The 15,873-nt window shown below is 49.4% G+C and overlaps 2 protein-coding genes across 5 annotated transcripts in view; both read right to left on the reverse strand.

Annotated features, from left to right (window-relative positions):
* Nucleotides 1-4,707, reverse strand: part of trak1a (trafficking protein, kinesin binding 1a) — a 43,655-nt gene extending 38,948 nt beyond the window's left edge. Inside the window, exon 1 of one of the 3 annotated variants that reach the window (XM_056443600.1) lies at nucleotides 4,534-4,707. Coding sequence is in view for 1 of the 3 variants with exons in the window: in XM_056443596.1 (XP_056299571.1) it covers nucleotides 1,371-1,374 (4 nt within the window). In the remaining 2 variants the exon portion in view is untranslated. Of the gene's footprint in view, nucleotides 1-1,370; nucleotides 1,509-4,460 lie in introns of those variants that run through there. The other 2 variants (XM_056443599.1, XM_056443596.1) reach the window with 2 other exon arrangements.
* LOC130212581 (solute carrier family 25 member 48-like) overlaps nucleotides 4,621-15,873 on the reverse strand; it is a 50,891-nt gene continuing 39,638 nt past the window's right edge. For both annotated transcript variants that reach the window (XM_056443603.1, XM_056443602.1), the window contains one exon: nucleotides 4,621-4,877. In XM_056443603.1, the coding sequence (XP_056299578.1) occupies nucleotides 4,861-4,877 (17 nt within the window). In that variant the 3' untranslated portion in view covers nucleotides 4,621-4,860. The remainder of the gene's footprint in view (nucleotides 4,878-15,873) is intronic.

The following is a 15,873-nucleotide window of genomic DNA, read 5'->3' on the forward strand; positions in this document are numbered from 1 at the left end:
CGTCATGCAGGGCGGCGGACGTGACTACGTCGGGCCTCGGGGGGGCGGCTTCCTACAGGAGAGGAGCAGCACTGGAACGGCAGGTAGAAACCAGTTAAAGTCTGAACTTAACGAACTGTCACTGAACACAACCGTCACGTGAGCAAGAGGCGTTCAAGTGCAGCGCGGACCGCCGGAATCACATGAGCAGCAGCCAGAAGAGAGAGAGAGAGAGTGTAAGAATAGGAGCCGCTGTAAACCCATGTGCAGAGGAAAAGGGGGGCGGGCCAGTCCAGACCACCAGACCCAGACCACCAGACTCAGACCACCAGAGCCAGACCACCAGATCCAGACCACCAGATCCAGACCCCCAGAGCCAGACCCCCAGACCCAGACCACCAGACCCAGACCACCAGATCCAGACCCCCAGAGCCAGACCACCAGAGCCAGACCACCAGATCCAGACCACCAGACCCAGACCACCAGACCCAGACCACCAGACCCAGACCACCAGATCCAGACCACCAGACCCAGACCACCAGACCCAGACCATCAGACCCAGACCATCAGACCCAGACCACCAGATCCAGACCCAGACCACCAGACCTAGACCACCAGATCCAGACCACCAGATCCAGACCACCAGACCCAGACCACCAGATCCAGACCCCCAGAGCCAGACCCCCAGACCCAGACCACCAGACCCAGACCACCAGATCCAGACCACCAGACCCAGACCACCAGATCCAGACCACCAGATCCAGACCACCAGACCCAGACCACCAGATCCAGACCACCAGACCCAGACCACCAGATCCAGACCACCAGACCCAGACCACCAGACCCAGATCCAGACCACCAGACCCAGACCATCAGACCCAGACCACCAGACCTAGACCACCAGATCCAGACCACCAGATCCAGACCACCAGACCCAGACCACCAGACCCAGACCAGGTCTTCCTGCAGCCTTCTCCCAGCTGACTCCACACAGAGCGTCACGGAGGCCGACGTTACGTCACCGACACACAGTCACGCGGTTCGTGTTGCTCAAGGGAACCCGGCAGGGTTGAAGCCTGTGAGTCAACATGGCGGCATCCTGCAGCGGAGCGACAGGAGTCGGCCGAGGAGTCGCAATGACCTTCTACAAGTTTTAAAACAAGGATTTAAAAAGTCCTCATACTTACAGCGTGAGGTTTAAAGCTTTAGATTCTCAAGACCGGAGAATAAAGAGAACTAGTTCAGGCAAGTCCAGACAGCTGATCCCAGAGAGACGGGAAGAGAAACAAAGGGAGGAGAGAGAGAGAGAGAGACAGTGAGAGAAGCTCTCTCTCTCACTGCATCTGTCCAGAGACCCCCAGAGACCCCCATGCTCCGCTCAACGTACTCACTCATGGTGCCTGAAGCCCGACCACCACCAACCCTGCTGCCCTCCTGTCACATTTTCCACTGGACCTGGAGGGGGGCAAGGTCGCAAGAAATAACCCAGAGAGGAGAGAGAGAAGAAAAGAGGTGGGTGGGTGAGAGACAGGAAGAACTAGAGAGAAGGAGCTCCACGTTTCAGAGGACAGCGCTGGGTGTTAGAGACAGAGACAGGAAAAGAGGGAGGAGCTAAGAGGAACGGCCCGAGCCAAACCGGTTCGTCATGCCTGACATGCCAATGACGGTCTCCACATGGACCGCCCCGTAGCTCGCCCCCTCCCCCCCCCTCTCTCTCTGCTCCAGCTGGACTTCCTTGGAGCTCTCCCTCTCTTCCCGCCCCGCTGTCGTGGGAACAGACCGGTTCTGTGTTGAACGGAGACGGTGAAAGACAAAGAGCTGGTGGAGGAGGAGTAAAGGGATGTGTAGAAACGGGCCTCAGCAGGTCGTGAACAGACTCAGCGTCAGAACCAGCAGAACCTCCAGAACCAGCAGAACCTCCAGAGCCTCTGTGTGTTTGACGATCGTCAGAACAACGCTGTACAGTTAGGTCTGGTTAGGCTGCACCTCACAATGTTTAACATGAACCATAACAGAGCTCACAGTGGGAGCTCGATGTCTAGTCTATAGCAGAGGTGTCAAACACAAGGCCCGCAGGCCAAATCTGGCCCGCCGCACGATTTTCTGTGGCCCCTGACGGCTTGAAAGACACATGATCCCCTCTTCTTCAGGAAATCCTGTGCTTTTATTTTGAAGGTCTCAATTTAAAAGGATTTATGTTTTATTAGAGAAATGTTCTTATCTACAATATTTCTACGATCAAATAAACAATCAAATGGAGTTATTTACCAATATGTTCAAGAGTAGTTTATACATTTCAGTTGCAGCCCTGTGAGGGCGGCCACGGCGCTGCTGTGGCCGCGGTGAAGATGAGTTTGCCCCCCTGCTGTGTCGCGTGTGCTTCATGTCTTATTCAGATAGTGTGAACATGAGAGCAGCCGCCTCTCTCCATGCAGCTTTCATCTTTCATGACAAGTCAATAAAATGAAAAGCGAGGCCACGACCCACAACCCGCCAGCACGCAGTACCACTGTTCCCCCATAGGGTTCAACCGCGTGCCCCACCGGTGTTCTCATGTTGCAGCACAAGCCCGTCCACATTTAGACTGTGAGAGCACATGGCACCAGGCCACGCCGCCCAGGGGTCGGATGTCACTGGAGCTCTGTAGGAGGCTGGACCGAGGGGTCAGAGGTCACTCAGTGGGTTTGTAGTAGCGCTTCGCTATAATAATACTACTACATGTTTTTATTATACGTTTTCTGTGCTTATTGTTTCTCTTTGCAAGCCGTTACAAGATGGAGTGGTCACAGCAGCTGGCAGAGGTCATGTGACGTCAGGGCGCTGTCACAACATCACGTCACGTGACCGGGTCGATCGATCACGTGACCTCGTCGGAGGAACTGATCCCAATGCAGATGGGCGGGCAGGTGTGGAGGTTGCACCTTTTTAATTCAATTCAGTTTATCTTGTATAGCCCAATCTCACAAATTTGCCTCAGAGGGGTTTTTTTTTTTTTTTACTGGTTGTAGAGCGATAAGAAACATGAACCCAACCTGGGGAGGGATTATTATAGATATGAAAAAAAATAAGATTATTATTTCTTATAAGGAGAAACCATGTGTAAAAAATAATCAAATCAAAATAATTTGGAAATAATGAGGTCCTGTCGGGTTAGGAGTCAGGGAGGTGACCCACGGCTTCAGCCAGAGGAACAAGAGGAGTGAACTTCTGTGTTCAGCGGAGAGCCCGCCGTCCTGGATTAGATGATTCAGGCTTTTCCTGTACAAAAAACACCACTGTAACCATGGTAACAGTGTCAGATCCTAAAAATAAAGACCACACCACTAAAAGGCCGGTGAAGCCGAACTCTGGCTCGACACGGTTTCCAGCTTACCTCCGTCTCTTTGAGTGTGTGTGTGTGACGGTGTGTATGTGTGTGTGTGTTCTCCGTCTGTCTGCCTGTTTGATCCCGAATTGTCTCTCCTCACCAAAACATCCCATAATGTCACGGTTGCATCACTGCTGGCTGGTAACCACGGAGAATGAACCCCACGGCCCGGAAATGAGCCGCTCCATTCAGCTCTATGTGTTCATTCATCCTCTGGACTTCGTGAACACACACACACACACACACACACAAGTTAGGCAGGGAGAAGGAAAAAAAGAAAGAACTTTAAATGCAACAGATCACCATGGAGGGTTCGAGACAGTACTCGTCTCAGGCCAGCAGGTGGCAGCACTGAGCCCCCGCCCTGCCCTTGAAGGCCTTCAGTGGGCTGTTGGCTGCATGTTCCCAAAGCTGAACTTAAGAAGTGACGGTTTCATCACACTTGGCCACGAGTCAAACACCCAACATGAAGACGCCCTCAGCGCCTCGTTGTGAGGCCTTAAGGGCTTCTGAATAATACGAGGAACTCAGCTCATGGCACAGGGAGCAACAGGAAGCCACAGGAAGGTCCTTCCCCTGTTTGTGAGTCCAACAACCGGCCGACGCCTCCACCCCTGCTCCCGGACTCATTAGTGCCGTTCATGTGCTCGGCGACCTCTTCGACCTCTACGACCTTGGGTTGTGTTCAGCTCCTTTTCTCTGGACCCTCCATTCCTATGTTCCCTAATAAATAAGAGTCTCAACACTGCTGTACGTAGTTGTCTTTAGAGGTTTCCTCACATAATACATTTGTCCTTCAGAGGTTTTACGTTCTCATTCAAACGTAAAACTAAACTGCGATTCCCTTTTACCTTTTCAAAGTAAAAGTCTGATTTATCTCTTAGAGAGGAAGTGGATTAAAACCTCTATAAATTCTTCAAACAATAAAATATCAAAAGGCATAAAACAAAACCAAAAAGGAAAATACAAAACAGGAAATCAACCCAGAACAATGAACCGTCCTGTGGGTTACGGACAGGTGGAGTTACACATGAAGCATCTCATGCAGACTCAACCCGGCAGATTCCAGGAAGTTGTGTAACCTTATGGTTATAATGTACGCATGCAATATTACCAGTAATGGTCTCTGCATCTCTGAAGCTGGTCTCCAACTCCTGAAGTGGAGCCGACCGACTTGCATCACTGACCTCCTCCTCCTCTTCCTCCTCCTCCTCCTCTTCGCTGGCCAATCGAAGCCCTGGGTCTCGGAGCCGTGCCGCGGGGTCGGAGGGCTGTTGAGGGGGCGGGGCAGAGGGGCAGGGGCAGGTGTGGGGAGGCAACGTCTGCGGGTCCAGCTTGGCGCCGAGCGGTTACCGATTTAAAAAGCTAGCGGCCATGGACGACACTTGGACTAGTCCAAATGGGAATGGGACCAAACCAAATGACATCCGTGTCCAGCGCACTATTGGAGTGCTGGTGAGGAGGTCTCAGGCGGGAGTTGCAAAACCAGAACCAAACCGTCGGATGCAAGGAGGTCATTCACCGTCAACATCTGCAGAGAAAGGGGACACAGCATTCGTGTTCAATTAGTTAGATGCAACAAGCTGCAAGTAAATATACAGAAAGATATCAAGCGAACGTCTTTGTGGCAGCGGGGTGTGTTTAAGCTCGGCTGCAGAGTGGGTGGAGCGGGGTGTGGTTCAGGGAACGGTGTCTGATTGTCATCAGCTGGTCTGATGACAATCAGACCAGCTGATGACAATCTGGGTTTGTGTATCTGCGAGGCTCTGTCCCCATAAAGGAGCTGGACAGGAGGAAGAGGGGAGCCATGAGCAGAGACACAGTCGGCGGTCAGAGCGCTCAAATAAAGCACGTTACCAACGTTCCCTCTGGTTGCGCATTCCTTGGTGCTTAGGGGGGGGAAAACCTACCGGTCCATGGAAGATTTTCCACTCGAGCAGTCTCGGGACGATACTCTGCGCTCAGCCTTTGACCAAGTGATACGAATTGATGGTCAGCTGGTGCGCCCTGACGCAGCGCAGACATATCCGCAATTCACATTGATCAGGGACAAACTGTACAGAGTGAGCCGTGACACTCACACAGGGCAGGAAAGCACCCAGTTGCTGGTGCCGAAGAGCCGCCGGGAAATGGTTTTCCAGGCGGCTCACTATAACCCGATGGCTGGTCACATGGGGTATGATAAAACTCTGGACCGGATAATGACCCGATTTTATTGGCCGGGCATCCGGGCGGATGTGCGCCGTTGGTGTGCGTCCTGCCGGAGTGTCAATTGGTAAACCCTCCGGCCATTCGAGGCACCTTTGCGCCTCTGCCATTAATGGAGGTTCCATTTGAGCGAATCGCTATGGACCTCATCGGGCCATTTCACCGGAGTGCACGCGGATATCGCTTTGTGTTAGTCTTCGTGGATTACGCAACACGATACCGGAGGCGGTGCCCTTGCGCAACATTTCTGCAAAGAGTGTCGCGCAGGCGCTGTTTCAGGTCATCTCCGAGTCGGAATCCCGAAGAGATTCTGACTGACCAGGGCACCCAGTTCATGTCAAGAACACTGAGAGAACTATGCGGGTTACTGGGCATCAAGTCTATTCGGACCATTGTGTACCACCCACAGACCGACGGTCTGGTGGAGCGTCTGAATAAGACTTTGAAGTCCATGATCCGTAAATTTATTAATGACGATGAACGTAATTGGGATAAATGGCTTGACGCTCTGTTGTTTGCAGTACGGGAGGTTCCCCAGGCCTCCACGGGATTTTCTCCCTTTGAACTTTTGTTCGGCAGGACTCCACGGGGGGTGCTCGACCTCATTAAAGAAAACTGGGAGGAGGGGCCGAGCACCAGTAAAAACGAGATCCAACACGTCCTGGACCTGCGAGCAAAGCTCCACACACTAGGTCAGCTGTCACGTGAGAATTTGCTCCAGGCCCAGGAGCGTCAGCAGCGGCTGTACAACAGAGGTTCCAGGCTGAGACAATTCACACCGGGAGAGAAGGTACTTGTATTGCTTCCTTCTTCCAGCTCTAAACTCCTCGCCAAGTGGCAAGGGCCCTTTGTGGTCACACGGCGAGTGGGGGATGTCGACTATGAGGTGGTGCGTTCTGATCGGGGCGGAGCTACACAGATTTACCACCTCAACCTCCTAAAAGCATGGAGGGAGGCCGAGTCTGTTTCTCTGGTGTCCTCGGTATCTGAGAGAGAGGAGCTGAGGCCTGAGGTCCCAAAATCCACCAATCCGGCCTCGCTCCTGTGTGAAGACCGTCTCTCCGGGACCCAGAAAACAGACATTGCCCGGTTGCAAAAGCAGTTTGCTGATGTGTTCTCTCTCCTTCCAGGACGCACAAACCTCATAGAGCACGAGATTGAGACTCCTCCGGGCGTGACAGTGCGGTCACGACCCTACAGGTTACCGGAACACAAGAGAAAGGTGGTTCAGCGGGAATTGGCTGCAATGCTGGAGATGGGGGTAATAGAAGAGTCCCACAGTGCCTGGTGTAGCCCCATTGTTCTGGTGGTCAAGAAGGATGGGTCTATTTGGTTCTGCGTGGACTATCGCAGGGTGAACGATGTGTCACGGTTCGATGCTTACCCAATGCCCCGGGTCGACGAGCTCCTGGACCGACTGGGCACTGCGCGTTTCTTTACGACACTGGATTTAACCAAGGGCTACTGGCAGATTCCTCTGTCGCCAGAGTCTAAGGAAAAAACGGCCTTCTCCACTCCGTTTGGGTTATACCAATTCACCACGCTTCCTTTTGGGTTGTTGGGGCCCCGCCACCTTTCAACGCCTCATGGACCGGGTGCTGCGGCCGCACGCTGCATATGCTGCCGCCTACCTGGATGATGTGATCATACACAGCACCACCTGGGCGGAGCATGTGCAGCGGGTGGGCGCGGTGCTGGAGTCCCTGAGGCAGGCGGGGCTTACGGCCAACCCGGGGAAGTGTGCAGTTGGACGGAGGGAGGTACGGTATCTGGGGTACAACTTGGGCGCCGGGCAGGTGCGACCTCAGGTGGACAAGACCGCCGCCATCGCAGCCTGCCCGCGGCCCAAGACTAAAAAAGAGGTGAGGCAGTTTTTGGGGCTGGTGGGCTATTACAGGCGGTTCATCCCGAACTTTGCGGAGCTGACCAGCCCCATGACTGACCTGACCCGGAAAGGTGCCTCAGATCCGGTCCAGTGGTCGGAGCGGTGCCAGTTGGCGTTTGAGCAGGTAAAGCAAGCTCTCTGTGGGGAACCGCTCCTCCACACACCTAACTTCTCTCCCTTTACTCTGCAGACTGATGCGTCAAACAGAGGGCTGGGGCCGTTTGTCCCAGCAGGTAGAGGGGTTTGACCGCCCCGTGCTGTACATCAGCCGCAAGCTATCGGAGAGGGAGGGCAGGTACAGCACGGTGGAGAAAGAGTGCCTCGCCATCCGGTGGGCGGTCGACTCCCTGCGCTACTACCTCCTGGGACGCTCATTCACCCTCTGGTCGGACCACGCCCCGCTCCAATGGCTCCACCGCATGAAAGATACCAACGCCCGAATCACTCGGTGGTATCTGGCTTTACAGCCTTTTAATTTCAGGGTGATCCATAGGCCGGGGACGCAGATGGTCGTGGCCGACTTCCTCTCCCGCTCTCATGGGGGGGAGGGGGGGTAGGTTAGGCCGGATGTTGCCCCGGCCTAAGTCGGGCGGTGGAGGTATGTGGCAGCGGGGTGTGTTTAAGCTCGGCTGCAGAGTGGGTGGAGCGGGGGTGTGGTTCAGGGAACGGTGTCTGATGACAATCTGGGTTTGTGTATCTGCGAGGCTCTGTCCCCATAAAGGAGCTGGACAGGAGGAAGAGGGGAGCCATGAGCAGAGACACAGTCGGCGGTCAGAGCGCTCAAATAAAGCACGTTACCAACGTTCCCTCTGGTTGCGCATTCCTTGGTGCTTAGGGGGGGGAAAACCTACCGGTGACGGCCACGAACTTGTCAGTCTTGAAACGGTTGAGCTAACAGTAGTTATTAGAAACACGTGAAAAGTGAAGCCAGCGCTGGAGGGCCTGAAACGTGCATTCATTCTAATGGCCAGCAGGGGGCGACGCAAAGTCTTTCCTTCTGGATTCATTCCCTCGGTGAACATTGAGAATGTGAGTTTATGGTCTTAATCATGAGTAAAAATGATGGTCCCACTTAGAGTAACACGGACCATGCAGCTGCGCTTCAGGGCGGGGCGACCCGGGGATGGACGGGTCACTTTCTGTTTTAGTCTTAGAACTTAAACCCATCACAACTTTCTCTAATCTAACAGGTGATGTCCTAAAATGCCTCATCTAAAAATCTAAAAAAGGTGGTTTACGATGTAAAAAAATAAAAAGAGAAAATCCTCTTTTGATCGAAAGTTTATTGAAATGATTAAAATCGACTTTAGTGTCAAACTTCAAAGGAAAAACCTCAAAAATAATTACAATAACTTATCAATGATGGACAAAAGTTTCACCAACGTGATGCATTGCGTGTCGCGTGTCGTGTCGCATGGCGTTGCGTGTCGCATGTCGCGTGGTGTGTCGCATGTCGTGTGGCATGTCGTGTTGCATGTCGTGCGCATGTCGTGTCGCATGTCGTGGCATGTCGTGTCGCATATCGTATTGCGTGTCGGCGTGTCGTGTCGCATGTCGTGTGGCATGTCGTGTCGTGTGGCATGTCGTTGCGCGCATGTGTGGCGTGTCGCATGTCGTGTGGCATGTCGTGTCGCATGTCGTGTGGCATGTCGTGTGGCATGTCGTGTCGCATGTCGTGACGCATGTCGTGTGGCGTGTCGCGTCGCATGTCGTGTGGCATGTCGTGTCGCATGTCGTGTGGCATGTCGTGTCGCATCGCATGTCGACTCTAAAGCTGTGAATCGGTGGATTTCTGGTCTGATGAAGAGCAGCTGGGTACATTAATCACAAATTGAATGATAAATAAAAATAAATCCTAGCTGACAACACAGAGAGATCAGTGGGAGGACCATGTTTATGTTTCTATTGATGTTTAACTCTTCTCAACTCTTAGTCTGAGGCTCTTTGTACCACCTCCATCTCTCCTGTACTTATTGACAAAGACTCATATTTTTTCCTCTCGGACATATTGAGTCAGGTCCCGGTGCATTGTGGGAAGCAGAATTTAGGTCACAGAGTTTCCATTATTTAGGGAGGAGGACATCCAAACACGGTTGCTAGTGACAACAAACCGTGTCGTCATTGCAGAGCGTAGGACGGGCTGCAGTGAGGAGATATTATAATAAAACAGACGAGTCCCAGCCTGGAAAGGTTAAACCTGAGGTGACGACTACAGAGGAAACTGAACCACTTTTAAAGGTCAGGGCCTTCAATCGATGACATCATCACACATGCAGTAACACTGAGCAAGCAGTTCTGTATTTACACGTTAAAGTTCAGTAGCAGCATCTAACCACACGGTGCCACACCTCCACCCTCACAATGAGCTGGGGGGGGGGGTTTAGAGGAAGTGGCCCATTTCAATGGAGCCGGTGTACGAGAACAACAACAACAAACAAACAAACCAGTTTCCTCTCTTGGGGAATACACCGTGCTTTCCCACATTATTTATATTTATTTTCTTGAATTTGCAATTGGAGAAGTGCCGGATCATTGAAAGCTCACGGTTTCAATCTTTTACATGCATTACTCCTCTCCTCTCTACTTATGGACGCGTAGGATACACTGAGCTCCTCTCTCCTTATGGACGTTTAGGATACACTGAGCTCCTCTCTCCTTATGGACGTTTAGGATACACTGAGCTCCTCTCTCCTTATGGACGTTTAGGATACACTGAGCACCTCTCCTCTCTCCTTATGGACGTTTAGGATACACTGAGCACCTCTCCTCTCTCTTTATGGACGTTTAGGATACACTGAGCTCCTCTCTCCTTATGGACGTTTAGGATACACTGAGCTCCTCTCCTCTCTCCTTATGGACATTTAGGATACACTGAGCACCTCTCTCCTTATGGACGTTTAGGATACACTGAGCACCTCTCCCCGTAGTCCTTGTGACTCCACGTCTCATCTGGTCCACTGGACCTGGTCTGAAGCTGGTCCTGCCTGGTGAGCCGGCGCCCTGCTCACTTGTGATATTGGGCTATAAAAAATAAGCTAAATTGAATAGAAGCTGCCCTCAGAAACCGGTCAGAGGCTGGTGACCGATGGTGACCGATGGTGACAGATGGTGCCCGATGGTGACAGATGGTGCCCGATGGTGACCGCTGGTGCCCGATGGTGACAGATGGTGCCCGATGGTGACAGATGGTGCCCGATGGTGACAGATGGTGCCCGATGGTGACCGATGGTGACCGCTGGTGCCCGATGGTGACCGATGGTGACAGATGGTGACCGATGGTGACAGATGGTGCCCGATGGTGACCGATGGTGCCCGATGGTGACAGATGGTGACAGATGGTGACAGATGGTGCCCGCTGGTGACAGATGATGACCGATGGTGACAGATGGTGACAGATGGTGACCGCTGGTGCCCGATGGTGACAGATGGTGCCCGATGGTGACCGATGGTGCCCGATGGTGACAGATGGTGACAGATGGTGCCCGATGGTGCCCGCTGGTGACAGATGATGACCGATGGTGACAGATGGTGATAGATGGTGCCCGCTGGTGACCGATGGTGACCGATGGTGACCGCTGGTGACCGATGGTGACAGATGGTGACCGATGGTGACCGCTGGTGACAGATGGTGCCCGATGGTGACCGCTGGTGACAGATGATGACCGATGGTGATAGATGGTGCCCGCTGGTGACCGATGGTGACAGATGGTGCCCGATGGTGACAGATGGTGACAGATGGTGACAGATGGTGACCGCTGGTGACAGATGGTGACCGATGGTGACAGATGGTGACCGCTGGCGACGGGCTCCCAGTTATCGCTCAGTCTCTAGACGGCATCTCCATGGTGAGAAGGCCAATGTAGACACTTCTACTGCCATAAAACCAACAGCTGTTAGAAGCCGACAGGGATCAGAGAGCAGAGTAAACATGGGCTGCCATTGAAAACTGCAACGTCAACATCATCCTGTGTACAGAAAGGACATAATTACACAGTAAACAAAAAGTAGGCGGTCCAGTTCCTGTTTGATTAAATGTCCCATCAGGTCAGTTCAGCCTGAACTCCTGCTGAGGAAGATTATTTTAATGTTAAACTGGATATGAATCCTATAGCGAGGCTGTCAGTGAAGGTCAGCCCGGGCGGAGGCACTTCCTGTCAGCCACTTTATGATCAATGGATCGGATCAATAATCCAATACTCCTCTGTTTGACCAGAGATGCAATCAATAACAATCTGTGTGTTCACTCGGGAGCCAAAATAAGAAAATTAGTAACACAGAGCAGATGGAAAAACTACGTCGCTCAGTGGTTTGTCGGGTTGGAAGGATTTTACAGGAACTAAAATATCACGTGAACAGTATTCCACTAATATTATAATTATTATTAGTTACAATGATGCTAAAGAGATTGAGAAAATAACATGAACCTAAATAAACTTAAATAAATGAAGAAATACAGAAATGTAGAAATAGATTTCTTTAATGATGTCCTGTTTAGGTATAACTTATCAATATTTATTCCTGTATTTATTTATACATTTATTTAAGCATTTATTTATTATTGTATACATATATCTAATAATGTATTTATTTATTCCTGTATTTATGTATTTATACATTTATTTAAGCATTTATTTATTATTGTATACATATATCTAACAATTTATTTATTTATTCCAGTATTTATACATTTATTTAAGCATTTATTTATTCTTGTATACATATATCTAACAATTTATTTATCTATTCCTATATTTATTTATTTATACATTTATTTAAGCATTTATTTATTCCTATATTTATACATTTATATAAGCATTTATTTTTTCCTACATTTATTCATGCATTTATTTATTTATACATTTATTTAAGCATTTATTTATTCCTATATTTATTTATACATTTATTTAAGCATTTATTTTTTCCTACATTTATTCATGCATTTATTTATTTATACTTAAGACATTTTAAGTCCTCCATAGTCAGCTGCACCATTCCTTTAAATATGCTCATTATTGTTGTTTATAAAACACAAAAGATATTCAAATAGCCCTTTTAGTGGCTTACAGCCACTCTTCTTAGTTTGGGTATTACATTTCTAAAGAATAAGTTTGTTTTTGTGAGGTTGAAGTCACATGATGCTCTGCTCACTGAGGCTGCTTGAACACCGTCTCAGTGAAGCTTGATTGAAGGTTGAAGGTTGCCGGTTATCTTCTGTGCGGCCAGTCCCCAAATCCAACAGCTAAGCACTTTTAAATGCACATGGAAAACAGTTCTTTTGTTTCTCAGCTTCGGCAGACAAAAGAGATGCGAGAGGATTATTCACGGAGACACAGACACTTCAACACGTCTTCACAGGAAAGAGTGACGAAGAGGAAGACGAAGAGAGAAGCGGAGGACATATAAGAAGAAGGAAGCCGGTGCCTCATAAAGCCCAAGAAGTCACATGACCGGTCAAAGGGGAGGCCGAGACTTCCTCTCCCAACTCCTACAGCTTCCTGCATGTGAGGCTTCCTCCCGGTTGCAGTGTTGCGTAACACCGGCCTGCTTTAACGCCACACTGAGGGGGGGCGTTCACTAAGAGAGAGAAAGAGGTGGCGGAGGAGAGAGAGAAAGGACTGGGGATGGAGGGAGTAATGGAAGAAAGATACCCGGAGCTACGAAACAAACAAAACGGACAAACAAAATGCTGACACTGGTAAAAAACCATCGGCCACCCAGGTGCATGCTGGTCCTGAAGCTACCCACACCTATGTAACCACAGTGTTACGCAATCAGTGAACCTAAAACTAAATATATTTAAACAACAATCACAATGAACTAAACTGAAACTATCATAAGAAAAAAGCTCTTCTAACATATAAAAATATAACCTCAATAAGCAATGAATAATCAATATTACTTTACAAAAAAACTAAATACAAATATCAAAATAAATATCTCCAACTGTATTATTCTACAAGACAACAGAGAGGAGAGGCCCTAAAACAAACAAACAAACAGCAGAGAGCCGGCTTCAACTATGGCTCAGGCATCCTCATCATAGTTTTAATAAATATATATTATACGTCCAGCACATTTATCTTGTGAACTTATACAACAGAACTACAGAAGTGTAAAGAAAATAGGCTTCGTTAAACATTTTCTAAGGGACACACACGAGGAACATCCTCCATCCTGTAGGACGGACTGAAAGTCACGAGAGCACCTCCACATCGAGAGAGGAAGCTCCTCACGCAGGTCAAAGGTCACTGCTGCATCACTCTGGCTCTTTAATCAACTCAGAATAACTTGTTGGCTTTGCAGACGCACATTATTCTGCTTGTAGTTCCATTGCATAACACGACTGTTGGACAGCACGCCCCCCTTCACTGCTCCGACCCCAAGAACATCACACTGACCCTCCTCCTGAACCACGTCACATCGTTACACAGGCTAAAGAATTATATATATATATATGCTGTGTATTTACTCAGGGCTCTTACACATGTTGACCGATGGATTTCCAGAACTTTAAACCACATGTCCAGGACCAAACTGACATCTCGGTATAAACATGAACATGTAGAACATGTTGCGTATGGAGAGCGTACGCCGGCTCATATTTGGAGCGTCTTTCTTTAAATAAACATTAATTATTTCTAACTCGGCGTAAATGGACATGTGATTATAACACATTTCCATGACTTTTCCAAAACTTTTATGATTTAAGTTTTCTCCATGACTTTTCCAGGCCTAGAAATGAGCATTTAAAAATTCCATGACTTTTCCAGGTTTTCCATGACCGTAGGAACCCTGTACTATGTATGTTAGATGATCCATAACATCTACCGCCGCCTTCTTTCTTCTGCTCATGAGTCTTTCCGACTTTATTATGGATACAAATTAAAAACGTGATACTCAGCGAGCCGTAAATCCATAAAGCTGCTGAGAGAAGGAGCTCTGAAGTTAATCTATTAAGGGCCTCTTTCACACGTGACCTTTGACTGGGCTTCCACAAGAAAGTCACCAATACGCTCTCGGCCATCAGTCCACTCAGCACGCCGCATGGAAGACGCTCACCGCCACTGGACCAACGCGTCACGAGATAAACTCATTCATGAATGCCACTCAGATTTTAGGGAGGGGCTCGTTTTGGTTGATTGGATGGGATTACTGAATTTTGACGTCACACATCTTTAACCGTGATAAGGGATGCCGATTTCTACAAGCCTTTGAGTGTGTGAGTGTGTGTGTGTGTGTGTGTGTTTTGATAAGACCAAACCCCCCACAGCCCATCTGTCAGTCAGTCTGTCTGCAGGACATTGGAGCCGTCCCTGCAGGTCCAGCTTCTGGAACCTTATTTAAACTTCTCTGGACGGCTAAGAAACCCTCCTTCTCAGCTAAGAAACCCTCCTTCTCAGCCAAGAAACCCTCCTTTTCAGCCAAGAAACCCTCCTTCTCAGCTAAGAAACCCTCCTTCTCAGCTAAGAAACCCTCCTTCTCAGCTAAGAAACCCTCCTTCTCAGCCAAGAAACCCTCCTTCTCAGCTAAGAAACCCTCCTTCTCAGCTAAGAAACCCTCCTTCTCAGCTAAGAAACCCTCCTTCTCAGCCAAGAAACCCTCCTTTTCAGCTAAGAAACCCTCCTTCTCAGCCAAGAAACCCTCCTTCTCAGCTAAGAAACCCTCCTTCTCAGCCAAGAAACCCTCCTTCTCAGCTAAGAAACCCTCCTTCTCAGCCAAGAAGCCCTCCTTCTCAGCTAAGAAACCCTCCTTCTCAGCCAAGAAACCCTCCTTTTCAGCTAAGAAACCCTCCTTCTCAGCCAAGAAACCCTCCTTTTCAGCTAGGAAACCCTCCTTCTCAGCTAAGAAACCCTCCTTCTCAGCCAAGAAACCCTCCTTTTCAGCTAAGAAACCCTCCTTCTCAGCCAAGAAACCCTCCTTTTCAGCTAGGAACCCTCCTTCTCAGCTATGAAACCCTCCTTCTCAGGTAAGAAACCCTCCTTCTCAGCTATGAAACCCTCCTTCTCAGGTAAGAAACCCTCCTTCTCAGCTAGGAAACCCTCCTTCTCAGCTGAGAATCTAGTACCTTATCCGTTGTGTATGATTGTGTGTTGCAGCCTTTGTGTATGTGTGTGTGTTGCAGCCTTTGTGTATGTGTGTGTGTTGCAGCCTTTGTGTATGTGTGTGTGTTGCAGCCTTTGTGTATGTGTGTGTGTTGCAGCCTTTGTGTATGTTTGTGTGTTGCAGCCTTTGTGTATGTTTGTGTGTTGCAGCCTTTGTGTATGTGTGTGTGTTGCAGCCTTTGTGTATGTTTGTGTGTTGCAGCCTCCACTCATGAAGCTCCTCAGGCCTTCTTTAACTGGCCTGAGGCTCATTATCTGAAAGCCCTTCCTCGTGATTGGTTCATAATGCTATATCTGATTAAGCAACATCTATTTCAATATTAGTTTATCAT

The sequence above is a fragment of the Pseudoliparis swirei genome, chromosome 22 (genome assembly GCF_029220125.1).
Source record: "Pseudoliparis swirei isolate HS2019 ecotype Mariana Trench chromosome 22, NWPU_hadal_v1, whole genome shotgun sequence".
Classification (NCBI taxonomy): Eukaryota; Metazoa; Chordata; class Actinopteri; order Perciformes; family Liparidae; genus Pseudoliparis; species Pseudoliparis swirei.